The sequence below is a fragment of the Crotalus tigris genome, unplaced genomic scaffold, assembly GCF_016545835.1.
Source record: "Crotalus tigris isolate CLP2741 ecotype Arizona unplaced genomic scaffold, ASM1654583v1 scf7180000017744.3724543626:3957646, whole genome shotgun sequence".
Lineage (NCBI taxonomy): Eukaryota > Metazoa > Chordata > Lepidosauria > Squamata > Viperidae > Crotalus > Crotalus tigris.
In genome coordinates, this window is record NW_024096611.1 from 26,567 (window position 1) to 42,156 (window position 15,590).

General features: G+C 34.9%; 1 protein-coding gene across 7 annotated transcripts in view; it reads right to left on the reverse strand.

Moving 5' to 3' along the window:
* Window positions 1–15,590, reverse strand: part of IRAG1 (inositol 1,4,5-triphosphate receptor associated 1) — a 79,910-nt gene that overhangs the window by 8,127 nt on the left and 56,193 nt on the right. For all 7 annotated transcript variants that reach the window (XM_039340298.1, XM_039340294.1, XM_039340295.1 and 4 more), the window contains 10 exons: window positions 15,328–15,406; window positions 14,525–14,645; window positions 13,767–13,797; window positions 10,956–11,096; window positions 9,461–9,592; window positions 8,465–8,606; window positions 7,778–7,827; window positions 6,684–6,782; window positions 6,274–6,338; window positions 1,670–1,789 (listed from right to left, as the gene is read on the reverse strand). In XM_039340298.1, the coding sequence (XP_039196232.1) occupies window positions 1,670–1,789; window positions 6,274–6,338; window positions 6,684–6,782; window positions 7,778–7,827; window positions 8,465–8,606; window positions 9,461–9,592; window positions 10,956–11,096; window positions 13,767–13,797; window positions 14,525–14,645; window positions 15,328–15,406 (980 nt within the window). The remainder of the gene's footprint in view (window positions 1–1,669; window positions 1,790–6,273; window positions 6,339–6,683; window positions 6,783–7,777; window positions 7,828–8,464; window positions 8,607–9,460; window positions 9,593–10,955; window positions 11,097–13,766; window positions 13,798–14,524; window positions 14,646–15,327; window positions 15,407–15,590) is intronic.

The following is a 15,590-nucleotide window of genomic DNA, read 5'->3' on the forward strand; positions in this document are numbered from 1 at the left end:
TTTAGCTGAACAAATAACTGTGGCTTCCTATGTAAATGAATTTACCAATTTTATTTTAAAACATAGGGTAGGTTTTTGCACTCAATATTTATTCTCAACTGATTACAGCAAAGAAAATTTTGAAACAGACAACCTTAGATATCAGTGCCCAAATAGTGTTGTTGTTGGCAAATAATAATAATAATAATAATAATAATAATAATAATAATAATAATAATAATAATAAATAAAATGATAAAATTAAACTGCTCTGGGACTTCAGAATTCAAACAGACAAGCACCTGCAACATAACACCCCAGACTTAACAATTGTCGATAAGAAAGACAAAAAAGTCTGGATAGTGGACGTGGCAGTGCCTGGAGATAGCAGAATAGAAGAGAACGAACTGGAGAAGATAACAAAATACAAAGACCTACAAATAGAAATAGAAAGACTGTGGCAAAAGCAAGCAAGGGTAGTCCCAATAGTCATAGGCTCCTTGGGCGCAATCCCAAAACAACTGGAGCACCACTTGAACACCATTGGCATTGACAAATTTGCTATTAGTCAATTGCAAAAGGCGGCCTTATTAGGAACTGCTTCCATCCTGCGACGATACCTGTAATACCATCAAACATCCACATTGCCTATCCCAGGTCCTGGGTAAGGACTCAATAGGTAGACAAAATGCCAAATCCAGTCTGAACATCTGGCTGACTGTGCGATGATCGATAATAATAATAATAATTTAAAAAAATCTTTAAATTGGTTGGCTAAGAACAAAACCATTTTCCAAACAAAAAAATACTTATCAATGAGTTTGACACAATTCCTCAGAAAGATCTATTCTAGAACAAGATCTGAGTTGCTGGATTACATGGCCAAATATGAGTTCTTCCATCGTTTGCCAACTTGAGAAGACATGTACATGCAGTGTTGCAGCCATTGAAGATATTGCTCATGTTTTATTTGATTGTCAATTGTATGCTCCATTTAGGCTTACATATTTAAAATTTCTATTTGACAAACCAGCCCACTAAGACCTGAATTGCAGATTGTCCTATTTCCTCCTAGGCATAACATATACTGTACACTAACAGAAATGTTAAATTTATAGACAAGACAATTCAGCCAATAACCCATTATATTAAACAGATTGGGAATTATATACAGGTCATGTATTTATCTGAGCACTGATTTTTTTTGTACTTAGCATAAATGTATTTTATTTTCCCCATTTTACCTTGGAAATAGCCCTGGTATTTTACTTTTATTTTCTTTAATATGTTCATAAGACTAATCAATCAATAAATTATCTAATAATCATTTGGTTTGCCTTGGTAAATACGAAATAACAACAGAGGATAAACCAAATGAAACAGAGATGTACTCAATTATTTATGCATCATGAGAAATGGGCATATAAGAAAGCAAAAGCATAAACTTTGATTCCCATGCAATAATGGCTAAATGAAAGGAAAGTTTTTGAAACCATGCTTACTAGGCCCTCTCATTTGTTCAGTCTTCCATGGGATGCATAATAAATTATATTGGCAATTGACAATGGAGGTGTTTCTGCAAAACCTTATTTTGTACAATGTAATGAAATCCATTTACATTTGCAGCAGGCAGTTAACAAAAAGGGTCCAAAATGCGCAGTCCTACTTCAGAAAGCACTCAAGTTCTCACCCTTTGTTATAAGCTTCCTCTTCTATTTTGGCTTTGGCCTCTGGGCTGATCTCTTTCGAGTCACTTTCTGTTGAGGCTGAAGGAGGATGTTCACAATCCGGGTCACTGTTTTGTTTTCCACTAAAAGATTTAAAAGGAAAGTGATGCATCATTATTTAGGTTGCATATTAAGAGCATGAGGTATCTCTCTCCTTTTCCTTCCTTCCTTCCTCCTTCCTTCCTTCTTCCTTCCTTCCTTCCTTCCTTCCTTCTTACTTACTTACTTATAGTTACTTGCTGCCATTCAGCTGTGATAAAGGTTAGGAAAGGCCAGTTTCTTAAGTTATTCCCATAACATTACAAACACACCACCTAAACCAATCAAAATTGGAGAAAATGATGTATTTTACAGTTTTGATTAGAGACAGCACGATTCGGCAAATGTAACATGCTTTGTACTCTTCAAGCAAAATTAGAGAAGATGCCCCCATATAGATCAGGACTGCAACTGGGTAGGTGGGGAGAATTCAGTTTAACCCATTTCTGCAAATTGTCCAAATTGTCCTAAAATGATGTATAATGTATGCTTTTCTCCCAGGACAAGTAACTCATGCAGTTCTTATTTAAAAATATGTTTTTTTAAAAAGCCCACAGGAATACAATCTAGCTGTTTCTCATCTTGTCTGATTTATTTACCGAATAAATGAACCGAATATCTCATACCACAGCTTCATGGGCCCCCTATCTCCTGGAAGCATCTATGAGAAAGCAAAAATTCACGGAAAACACTACAAAAGTCATACTGCCTTTCCTGGGAAAGTCTGCTGTTTACATTTAGGAGTTTAAACATTATTTAGGCAACAATTTCCTTCTTTAATCCTCTCTCAGTTCCTCCTCCTCCTCCTCCATCAGATGCCAACCAGGTGAGAAGGTGCATATTTTATATTACTCATCTCACCTGGCCTGTGGTATTTTGTATCAACATACAAAAATAGCTGAACCCCCTTCATACAGTATACAGTAAATTGGGGTGTGTTTCATTTGAGGCATGTCAAATAATAACTAACACTATTGACATGCCTCACACGAAACACACCCCAAATTACTGTATACCAAGCTGATTGTTGCTTGAAGAAAAGGGAAAGGAAGACTGGGTTTCTTTAGGATATTCTGCCACCATAAAGCAAACAGAGAATTTTAAAATGTCTTGCTGTTATCCTCTGTCTCTTTCACTGCCTGAAGACAGTTGAGTCACACCATTGCTGGAATGCATACAGTATGATACGAGGACTGCGGATTGCAAAAGATGGCCACTGAGACCCATTCATTTTTCCCCCGGCCCCCAGCACGTCATCCATTTTTGGAATAAACCACTCTTGATATGCCAAATAAAGCCTGATTGCCCATTCCTGTTCTATTGCAGGGAAGAGTGGTGAATTGCCAGGACTGTTAGAATAGAGACTTTTTAACAGAATACAAGTTGTAAATCAGTCTATTAAACTTCAAATCACACAGAGGTCTGACAAATAGTCCTAGTATCTGTACAAAGACATTTGAAGCTACAGTATTTTATACCCAATTGACTCAAACCTGACTTCTTATTGTTTCCTTAAAGATAAAGATAAAGGTTTCCCCTCCAACTCTAGAGGGTGGTGCTTATCTCCATTTCTTAACTAAGGGAGCCAGCACTGTGCAAAGACATTCCATGGTCATGAGCATATAACTCAGTGTATGACTATACGCCGAGGCACACAGAACTCTGTTACCTTCCCACGATAGTGGCACCTATTTATCTACTTTCATTTGCATGCTTTTGAACTGCTAGGTGGGCAGGAGCTGGGGCAAGACTGGGAGCTCACCCTGTTGCCCAGTTTGGGTCTCAGAGTCTTTAACTACTGAGCCATCATGCCCCCTTATTGTTTCCTTAAAATTCTCAAATTTGCCCTTTCTAATCATCTTTCTTTGATAGATAGTTGCTTGTAGTTTGTTCAGATTTAAATCACTTCTTGCCGTCCTTATTTTTGGACCTATTTATGATCTTAGAAGCTCCCACTAAGAACATGAAGTTTTGCCTTAATTTGCACATTCTTCGTTAGTTCCACTATAATTTGTGAACGGTAGAGTTTCTTCACACAAGGCCCAGTATACAAGCATTTACAGTTCATTAATGGGCCACTCCATTAACATGAAGGAATTTCTTAGGAGTCTTTGGTAAGCAGCTACACAAAGAATCATCCCCATAGAACATTATTGACTATACCAATGATGGCGAACCTTTTACAGACCAAGTGCCCAAACCGCAACCCAAAACTCATTTATTTGTCACAAAGTGCCAGGGCCGCATCAGCATTGGTGTGCCCTTGGGGGGGGCAGGGAGGCACCTCTAAGTGCTGCCTCTGGCACGCAAAACCCGGGAACGGAAAAATGGGCCATGCTGCAAGGTGCAAAAATGGCCACCACCATGTCGCAGAGTGCAGATACAAGGTGCTGCACCACGTGAGAACGGGGCATGGCTAGTACGTACCACGCAGGCACTAGCCCCGCCCCATTTGCAGCATGTGCATGTTTGCGGCCCCCTGCACACATGCACACATGTAAAATGCTTCCACCTCCCTTTTCTTCCAGTCCACCAATCAACAATGGTTGGTGACCTCTGCTCTACCACCTCTATTCGAACTTGCTAGTCGACCACTTCGCCACCTTTGTGCTGGGTGGGGCTCCTGCTCCAGGTGGCAGTGGCGACCTAATGGACTTGCTGCTGGTGGCGGAGGCATGCGTGCCAACAGAAAAGGCTCTGAGTGCCGCCTCTGGCATGCATGCCATAGGTTCGCTACCACTGGACTATACTATTGCTTTGTTTGCTGAAAACAATTACTACTCATAAGTAACTCATAGGCTTTGCCAAGGCCCAATTGTTTTTTCTTATTTAGTGATACAATTTATAGGTTCCCCAAATATGGGTGGCTTATATATAAAAGTAGGGAAAAAAATAAAAACAAGAAATTATAAGTGACCCAAGGGAAAATGTATAAACACTTACACACAGACACACACCATCAGTGCTTGTAGTTCATTTATTTATTTGGGGGAAAATGTTTTTTTTTCCCCAGTTTCCAGTATTTCTTTTCTCTCTAACTGAAACTTGTCTTTAAAAAGAAACCCCATAACTTGTCATGGAGGTAAAGAATTATAATAGACACAAAGCACATAAATAGGATCCTTTTAAGCATTGTACTTATATTGTATATTGTACTAGTTTACAAATCATTAGTCATTATTCCAAAACGTCAGCAGAATACTCTTTTCAAATGTGCTGTATTTCCTGAAGATGACAAATTCTTTGTCCAGGGAAAATAGCTGCCAGTATAATACAGACTTTCTAGGAAATGCATTCATGCACTGTTCCAAAACACAGAACATCCTGTATTTCTAACAGTATTCTTTTGACAAAACATGACACTCTTGGCATGGCTATGTTTTGGAAATGAAGGAAATAAAAATATTTAAGCATCGTTGTTCAGGAATACATTAAACTACTGTATCATTCATAATATCTTGAAATGATTACAAATGAGACTTAATGTTATACTATATCGCTGACACTATCAGTGATGTAATTTTTTTTTATTTAAAGGTCCCACCTTTAAGTAAGTGCTCATAGTCCATCTAGCAAATATCTAATCACATACTAAGATGAAAAGATGCTTAGCCTCAAGGATATTATTTTTTATGTCAGATTTGCCCCTATGTGTATTTTTGCACAGAAGATAGTCAGTTTGTGTAATACAGAGTCTAGTTAACACCAGAAAATGAGCAGCCAATATAGACTGCTTTGTAAAACTATGGTTAACACAATTGATGGGAAAGATGAGATATGGCAATTGAATCTAGATAGGATTTAATTAATTAGTCTGTATTTCTACTACTGTTGCTAGTTAATAGGGGATCTAAATGATGACTACCTGTGGATGTGATCTATTAAATTCTAACAATCAATTAAAAGCTGGATCTGGAGATTTTTAAACTTTGATTTCTGCTCTGAGCAAAATATGACGTGATTGAATAATGAGCCATTTTAATTCTATGTGTGGGACACAGCAAGTAAGAAACGGATACAATCAATGCTGACTTGAGCTAGGCACAGAATACCGTGAGACCGTGGGTCTCATCACAGCTTAAAGCTATAATCTTATATAAATTTATTGAATGGTTAATTTCCAGTGAACTCAATTTCTCTCTAAAACACAAGGTTTTGATGCATATGACATTACTTTAATCATTTTAAAGGATGCAGTCTTATATACCCCGTTTTTGGGGGGCAGAGTTGGTCTTACTGAAACAGGTATGTAAGCCCAGTGCACTAGAATCCTAGTGCAAAAACAAATACTCCACCAAAAAGATAATTATATTTGTTCTTCAAAATGTATATTTAAGAACAGTAATACAGTTGACCCTTTGCTGTATTACTATTTACTATATTACAGTATGTATTACTGTATTACTATATATATTACCGAGTTGTATTATATTGCCTTGCTTTTTTTAAAAAAAAGAAGAAGATATTTAATGCCAGCTAAAATTGTTTACTGTATCACTCTTAATGAAATAAATATTTATGTACTCACTTCTCTATAACTGCAGGTAAGACTGGAGTTGATGTCAAATTGCTTCTTCCATTTGATGATTCAGGCTGTAAATAAGGATATTCATTCAATGCCATTCAAATTCCAAGAGCATAAATTGCATTTAGTATATGAGAATACCCTAATCACATTAAAAATATAATCTGTATGTTTTCCAAATAATTAATTTATCCAGTGGACAATGATTTCACTATGATCTGGAAGATCGATGAATGTTTCAAGATACTGTTTCACTTCCAACTGCATACTAATGGCTTATTTGGAGTGTAAATGTAATCATTAATTTCTATGTATATGAACCTGAATGTGCCAGATTTAGAATATATGGCATTTTAATTAATTGAAATTAAAGTTTTATTCTTTATATACAATTTTCCAAGTTTAAATTTTACCAAGGAAGATGACACCAAAAGTATGGGTGACTGGCTAGGTGACTGCCCTGGGAGCTCAAACTTTGAAACAACAGCAACACTGACTCTCCTTCGTGGCATCTAAACAAAAAAGCATGTTATATTTCAATTTAGACATTTGTGATAGTTTCAAGAGAAATACAACTAACAGATCAGAGCAAAACATGAGATTTCAGGATACAGTTGCTATACAATTCTATAAAATTCACAAAGTAATTTTACTGTAACTTTCAAGCAATGGTAATAGTTTCTGTGGCTCCATAACACTTCTAGAAAAGAATCTCACAGAGTGTAAAGGTGCAGGATAATTGTATACATGTTTATTTAGAAGCAAACTTAACTGTCTCTAGTGGAGCTGATTCCCTATTTCATGCCTCAGTTCTGCTGTCTCCGATAGCTAAGTTCTTAATGTAGTGGCTTCCTAAGGGCCAAATTATATATTATGTTAAATTTAAGTTTTCTTCGAAACACTTCACTATCACTATTTCTGTTTTTCAATCATAGTCCCACCTCACACTGTTGCAATAGTACAAGTCTCATGTAGCCACCCAACACAGAAAAAAAAAAAAAAAAACAAACCAGCAAGCCAAACCAAAAATCCAAGCAGCCTGGTGCTTTGCACGTGGCTCATCCCCTGCCTAAGACACAGGGGAAAGTGCTAGTGTATTAGCAGTTTTACTTCAATCACTTGTGGGCTAGTGGGGGGGGGAGGATAAAATTATTACGCCTTCAGGCTAATATTCCAAAACTGGGAGGAAAGATAAGACAACAATTCTCTCAAAGGGGGAAACTGTTTTGCCACATTTTGCAGATCTTCTGCATTTTCAGATAAAAATCAGTTTCATGGAACTTTCCTTCTGCATTGCAGCTAAGCTGGAAAAAAGATCATAAACTGGCTTGGGTGTGTTGTAAACCCTTGGGATGAAATATCCTATCTAGGACACCATGAATAATAGCCTTCTCTTAAGTAGTTGCCTGATTCATCTCATTGGACAAGGAGATTTACAGAAGAACATACTATAGTTAACAATTTTTAATAGTGTATTAAACAGTTTATTAAAATTTGAAAAAAATACCTTTCCAATAGAAAGAGACATGGATCTTGATGTACGAGGCACACCGTCATCTGTTGCAAAGTATGAAAACAAAATCAAATGAAAAAAACGATAGTAGAAAACACAAATAAAGATTATTTTGTATTGATATTCATATCAAGCAACATTAAACATTATTATAAACTATGATAAAATATTGTTATAATGATCAATATGTATCATCATTTTGGCTGAACATGTTACAATCTCACAGTATTTTTTAAAATCAATTTTTTTAAAAAAAGTACAGTATTATTTAAGTGGAATTATTTGATTCCAGGTGACTTCATAGCCATGGCCACAATTTGATAACAGCTTTGCCACTGTCTACTTTCCAGGATGTTTTTCACTTCTCATTTTAGCTCTGAGCTCTGGAATTCTTTAGTAAAACATGTACTAACCAAGCCTGTTTGTTCTTAGTTTTTATGCCTTGGGCTGCCTCCTGCTAAGACTAAATCAAGATACACAATTTTATTTAATAAATAAATATTCAATTTATCAGGTATTTTATATAGACAAGATGTCCTTAAAGGTTTAGGGCAATTTTAAGCTTTCTTAAAATTATAGTAAGAGTTTTGGGACACCCTGTATTATATGTAACTGTGTGGAAGAGCAAATAAAGGTTTTACAGCAATGTAAATGTGTCTTTAAAATTTCAGGATGCTTTACCTGGTGAACCATAGCTTCTGCTAGAATTTTGATTAGCAAGTTTCTTATACTCCATGAGCTCAGCATGATCCTTTTCATATGTTCTTTTCAAATTCTCTACATACTGCATCATAACTTCTGTGGCCTTTGACATTCGTTTCTCCTTGAAGAAATAAATAAGAACAATGCACATAAAGCTCTATTTTTGATATCAAGGAAGCAGCAGTATATAACAGTTTTTAGCTATATGATTTTACTCAAAAGTAGACCCTGCCAATTGCAGAAAAGTCTTCAGTTTGGTTCATATTGTTATGGAAATGCCATTGTATAGAATGTCATTTTTCTTTTTTTTGTTATTAATATTCAAATGAATGTTCTCAGTATCTAAATTCTGTCTTTCAATCTATGACCCATTAAGGGCAGAAGCTATCATACTATTCAAGGTGGTTGCCTGGATGCAATCTGATCCAAAGAACTCCTAAAGTACTGGATATTCTGAGATCCTCCATTCCGAAGAGAAGATCCTCAGGATCAACAGTTGTTTATGATAACCAAGCCACAATTTTGTTAATCTTGTTATTATGTACATTTTTCTTCCAATCTATTGATTAATTTATCTTATCTCAACAATTTATTCTGTGTGAACTGATAGGACCTTCAGTAAATGGAATGCCTTCAGTCTGAACTTGCTATAAGCAATAAAGTTATTTTGGATTATAAGAAATCGTTAAATCTGTCTTCTCACAAAGCCAGAATGGTGTTTGAATGTTTGAATGGGATGAAAATTTTTTTTGCTTGGAACCATAGAGGTTGCTGATGGTATTGTGGGTGGGTGGGAAGAGAGACTACCAGTGTAGTTGGACCAAAAATCCAGCTTAGTGGGTTCAGACTTTTGGATATTGTTTTAAGACCTTGCCTGTTATCTTGGTTTCAGCCTCTTTTTCAGCTAGAGTTCAGTCATAGATTGATCAATAATCAATTCAGACTGAGAATATATAGTTCATCCTCAATTTTTACCTGACGAACAGCGCCAACCATTTCAGCCCGACTGGACAGTCTTGAAGCCAAACGATGAAGCACAGCAATGTCTTCCAATAATTTCTGGTACATATCTCTGTGTTCAGAGTGATGCCACAAGGAAGCTGAAGACTGAAACAGAGTATTCCATAATATATTAACTATATTATAAATTAAAAATATTATTAATTATTATTTGAATCTCAAAAGTCAAAGTGCAATAAAGCTATAGAATGATAATTTGCAATAAACATAATAAAATAAAAGTTTTCATCTGTTTCTAAAAATCTAAAAACTTGAAAATACAATATAGATATGAAAGGAATTTATTTTATTCTAAACATACTGTTGACAGTCAATGTCTAAATAATTACTTGGCCAAGAGCAGGCGTTCATCATCCATTTGTCCTCCTCTCACTCAGAAAAACATAAAGCATAATAATGATCTTCTAACTATCACCTACTTGTACACTTGTTCCATCAATCCACCAAGAAAATATAAAACACCTGAACAATATACTGTATTTTTAGTGTAATGTTAGAAAACATGTAAACTTGAAGAGATAGATTCATGAAAATTCATGATTGGAATTTAAAATGTTCTTATATTTCACCAAAAGAAAAGTCAGAAAATATGAAGCCTGGCTGACTCCAGTCATGCTTTGCTGAATTAATTATTTAGCAATACTTTTCCTTATTAGTAGTTGTTATTAACTCCAAATATTTGAATTCTTAGGCTCTTTTTTACACCTAAAAAATGAACATAGTTGAAGTTTGGATCTAAAATTTTGTAAATAGCTTTACCCTGTCAAATGGGAACTTTTAATCAGAAACCATGGCAACTTTTAATATGTAAGTCAATTAGTATTACTACCAGTACAAACATCTTTCTTAAAAATGGATACTACTTCAAAATGATGGTAGTTGGATTTCAAAAAATCATGATCCAGAGCAATGGATGGATGGATGCATACATGGATGAAAGCATGGATGGATAGATGGATGGATGCATGGATGGACAGATGGATAGTTGGGGGGGGTGGATGGACAGATGGATGAATAGACAGACAAACATATAGATAGACAGAAAATAAGCTGTCCATTCTGCCCATGTACCTTTTTTCACTGAAGGCCATTTCTGATCTTACACAAATTCTAAGTTCATGATGGAAGTAAAGGTGTTCAGAATTTTAAATATTCAAGTTTCCTATTGTTCTGAATTTGAAATGGGCTGTCCTGATTATTCCCAAACTGTTTGGATTTTGGAGTTTGAGTCCATCATGGAAGCCCCTTGCATGACAATCACTCAATTAGACCACTCTCTTACAACTCACAGTTTTGTAACTGTGGGAAATCATAGAAGAAGAAATTCTATGTACCCTGCCTTGAGCTTCTATATAAAAAATGACAAGACAGAAATCTAACAAGTAACCTATTGAAAATTTAAAGATACATAACAGACCACAATAAAGGTACCCAGCATGTTTTGTCTTACCGTAACTGCTCCCCTGAAGTTGTCTAATTCCTTCTCTGTATTTTCTTCAGCAAGATTTCTCTCCCTTTCAGCTTGATTAATTCTTGATTCCAATGTATAGCTATCATTTCTGAATGCCAGTGAAAGTTGTATAAATACATTCTGTTGCAGGGAAATAAAAATCAATTGAATCCTTTCATCAATCCTAAAGAAGATGAATGTAGGGATTAATTTCTACCAACAAACTCTTACATATTGGCTTTTTAGGGAATCATATTCTCTACTCTAAAAAAAATTATACCTGCCTAATTAGAAATGGGCTTAAGGTACCTACAACAACAACATGCACATCACACTTGCTTTATATCATGTAGGGTGGTATTATAAAGAAGCTGCTGGTGGCAAGCTGAAATATATGAAATGTTATTAATCTGCAAACTCAATGCCTTTTCAAGAGAGCACCAATATAATTTCTGTAGCTATCTTCCATTTTTTACACGCTATATATAATGGACAGATAAAAAATAATGTAAAGAAGGCAGCACTATTCTGACAATAAAATGAACCTTTTAAAATACTCAATAGCTTTTAAGCATTGAATTTTTATATAGACTAGACTAGACTAGACTAGACTAGACTAGACTAGACTAGAATTCTTTATTGACCAATGTGATTGGACACACAAGAATTTGTCTCCGATTAACAAGCTCACAGTGGACATATAAACAGCAAGTAATGGGTCATAGGTCATAACCATAGTTACAATCATTAACCATAAGTTACAAACAGCAATTGATAAATCATAAGAAACTAATAGGAGAAGATAGTAGGAAAGATGAGAAGATGAGAAAAGATGAGAAATGAGACAGTTCTGTAGGAATGAAGTGTTCAACAGAGTGAGGGCACAGGGAAAAAAAATCTTTATGTCTGGTTGTTTTGGCATCCTGAGGGGAGAAGTTGAAACCATTTATGTCCAGGATGTGAGGGGTCTGTAGATATTTTTCTCAGTCTTCTTTCTGACCCATGCAATATACAGGTCCTCAATGGAAAGCAGGCTGGTTGCAATTGTTTTTTCTGTAGTCTTAACTATCCATTGAAGTCTGTACCTGTCCTGTTTGGTTGCTGTGCCAAACCAGACAGTTATTGAGGTACAAATGACAGACTCAATAATTCCTATAATCTATAATAATCTATACCTATAATAATATATTAGGAAGAACATAATTTGTCCAAAACATTTGGTTTTCAAAAACTAGGCTTAAGGTGAACATTTTTCTCATTTGGAAATAAATCATTCCAAGCCTATAGTCAGTCTGCTTGGTTCTAACAGTCTTTCTGAGTTATATCTTCCATAAAATTCTCATGCTTCAGCTGTAGTACTAAGTGGTGATTTTTAGAATTTTGAACCAGAAGTTCCTAAACTACGGTTAGTTTTTGGCTTTAAGTCAAAATCAGTTCTGCTTATAAAACAGTGTTTACTAACTGAAAATTGGCATGCTGTTGGCTACTTTTTCTATAACATTCTGCCAAATCAAGAGCCTCTATAACGAAATGAAAATGAATGGTCTTTCTGAACCAGCAACATTTTTAGCTAAGTAGCTAAATAAATATAAATAGAATTTGTGTGACAACACTAATATTTGGATAAAGTTTCTCTATGTGCAATCAACAATTTAATCATGTGATACAGCCTATAACCGAACATCTTCCAACTGTGTTGAAATTACAACTTTCAGAATTCAGGAGCTCCAATCTCAACACAGCTGGAAATTCCAGATTGGGAAAACAGATTAGATAAAGCCTCTTCCAATTGAGTTAAACTCTTGATAGTTTCATGGACAAGCCTGTGTAGTTCCCTTAATTACATTATGAAGTGATTGGCTATTTTCGTATTCTGGCATGTTTTTCTCCCTGGTTCTCAAGTCTAATTTGTATTAAGATTTCTTAATGGTCTTCCATTCAAATATTAAAACTTATTTGCTGAAGCTGAAGTCAATTTTTAATTGCCAATTCTTTCTTTACAGAAATGAATAGAAAATCTGAGTAAGAAATTGTCCTGAGAGAGATATTCTTTAAAAGGCTTTTTTAAAACAACAACAACAACAACCACCATTTGTTTGAAATGGTATAGGGTTTCTTGCCTGAGGAGGGGGTTGGACTAGAAGACCTTCAAGGTCCCTTCCAACTGTGTTATTCTATTATTTTCTATTCTAACCCCCCCCCCCGCTTTGTGCTTTTTGCTATAATAATTCTTAGGGGCCAGTCTCTTGTGGACTATAGTTTTAAAAGCTTCTTGTAAAAGGAAAGATGAACAAACTTCAGTACTTTGTTCAAGTAGACTCTGCACCACTTCATAACTAGGAATTTTTACATTGTGGCCATCAGATAGAGTGAGTGTTTCTAAGTTAATGCTAGATATAGAAACAGATAGTTAAAATAACTTTGTGTTGGCTTTTCTTAGCAAAAGTATACAAAGCTTTGATTCTATCATGGTTTCTTGATTTTTGTTTCTTGAAAATCTTAACCACAGATCTATAAGTTTAATTTATATTCCATAACTCAGTGCTGGCAGCTAAATAGAATTCTTCTGTTACCTTTTGACCTAATCTGGTATGTTCGCATATATTATTATAAGGCACATTTTATATTCTATTTATTGTAAATGAAATTTTGAGAACATTCTTCAGATATATTTTTATCAAGTCTTTAACTGAAAAACATAGCATTCCCTGAAAGCAAGTAAAGCTTCTCAACAAAACATCAATCAGCATCCGCATTATTTGATACACAAAACTTGATTGCTTTTGTGTTGTTTAGATTAAAAACGCTTACCTCAACCTCTCTTTCAGTAAGTGGTGGAGAACTGCAATAAGAACAGGAATAACTTATATGTTACATTTAAAAGCCATTTACAGTATTCTGCATATTTAATCAGCATCTAAGGCCTTTTTCTTAATTGGCTAATAATCAGCTAACTGTATATATACTGTAATTAGAGAATGAAAAAATGTACTATGACATATCTTACTCAAACTCAAGCCCATTTTAATTCATATTTTATGATTTGTAAATTTCATTATTACATTGCAAGATACAGAACCTTGGTTCCTTAAAAAGTAAAGATTTTTCCACACAGAACCAGCATCATTATTGTAGCGGTAAGTTGAGCATTTCAAGAAGGTTATAGAATGTGAATCGTGCATCTCTAGAGTTGAGTGACAAGCATACTAAAATATAAAAAATAAACCATATTATTTGTAATAATTGACTGTATGTCATTGATATTACAGGATTGTGAAATGACAAAGCTCAAGGTGACATATAATATTTTATTTTGGAATAACCCTGGAAAATCTGAGAGTGATAATTGGCTCAGGGTCTCTCACAGTCGACTGGGAAATAAACCCTGTCCCCATAGTCTTAGTTCGGTAAAACTGTATTACTTTACATTCCTTTTGTTACGTTATGGCAATATAGACAAAGGTGGAATTCAGAGAATCTCCACCCCTTCCCAACTCACTTTAATGAGGTTAAGTATGTCTTTCATTACATATGTTCAGACGTAAAATACCACTCACAGATGGATTTACCTTCCTGGAAATGGTGTTTGTACATGAAGTTTTCGTAAAAGAGTGTCAGGAATGTTGGGCATAACATCACATCTATTCTTTGACTCCTCTTCTTCCACTGAGAAAGCGATTGGTGAAGACCCTAAAGAAAAAAAAGTTTCATTGCTAAAACAGAAACAACTAAACAACTGAAGAATGTTAAGTATCACACTCTGATGGTTCAAATGTTTTGGGAAGTTGGGTGGGGGGGAAAGGGCATTCTGCTCTAAGCAACCAATTTCAGAATAAATTTAATCCAAAAATATTCAATTTCTGGATTACTGATTAAACTCAAATACTCCAAAGGGATGATCAAAGAATATTCCATTGTACAAAAATTAAGCAGACATTTATTTTTCAGCAAATGCATAATAAATCCTTATATTCTGCTTGATAGGTTGTCCGGTAATAGTTTTAATCTCAAATACAAATCATAAGATACAAATATTATTGTAATCAACTGAATATAACTATATTTAAGACCATGGGTCCACTGTTGAGTCATTTGCCAATTTTCTACATGGCACATGTACAATATACACTTGTATAGTTTCCATAATAATGTACTATTCCCCTTTCATTCCAGTAGTAGTGAACTTTCAGTTCTCCAACTGTTATCCACTCATGTCCTACACTCATTCAGAAAGAGATTACACATTAAGTCATCCTTACTAAAGATTTTTAGCAAAAGGCTCAGCTTTAAAAAAGTGTTGTGGCTACGAAAGTCATGTCTCCTCCCATTTAATCAAATATATATGCATATATGCAATTTAGTTGTATTTCACCTCTTTCCTGTTCAGCAGCTTCACTAAGATCAGGAAGTTTAAGTCCAGCTAAATTTTGATTTCTCATCAATATATGTTCCTGGTGAAGGGAAAAAAACTTGAATTATTTCTTAATATTTTATTTTAAAAATAACTTTTCAATAACAAAGTCTACTAAATAGAGTGTTATAAATACATAAAAAGCTGACAGTAATCTAGGAATTGCTTGATTTAGTAACAAGAATATTGAGTCTAAATTCTATCCTTCACTATATAACATTCCC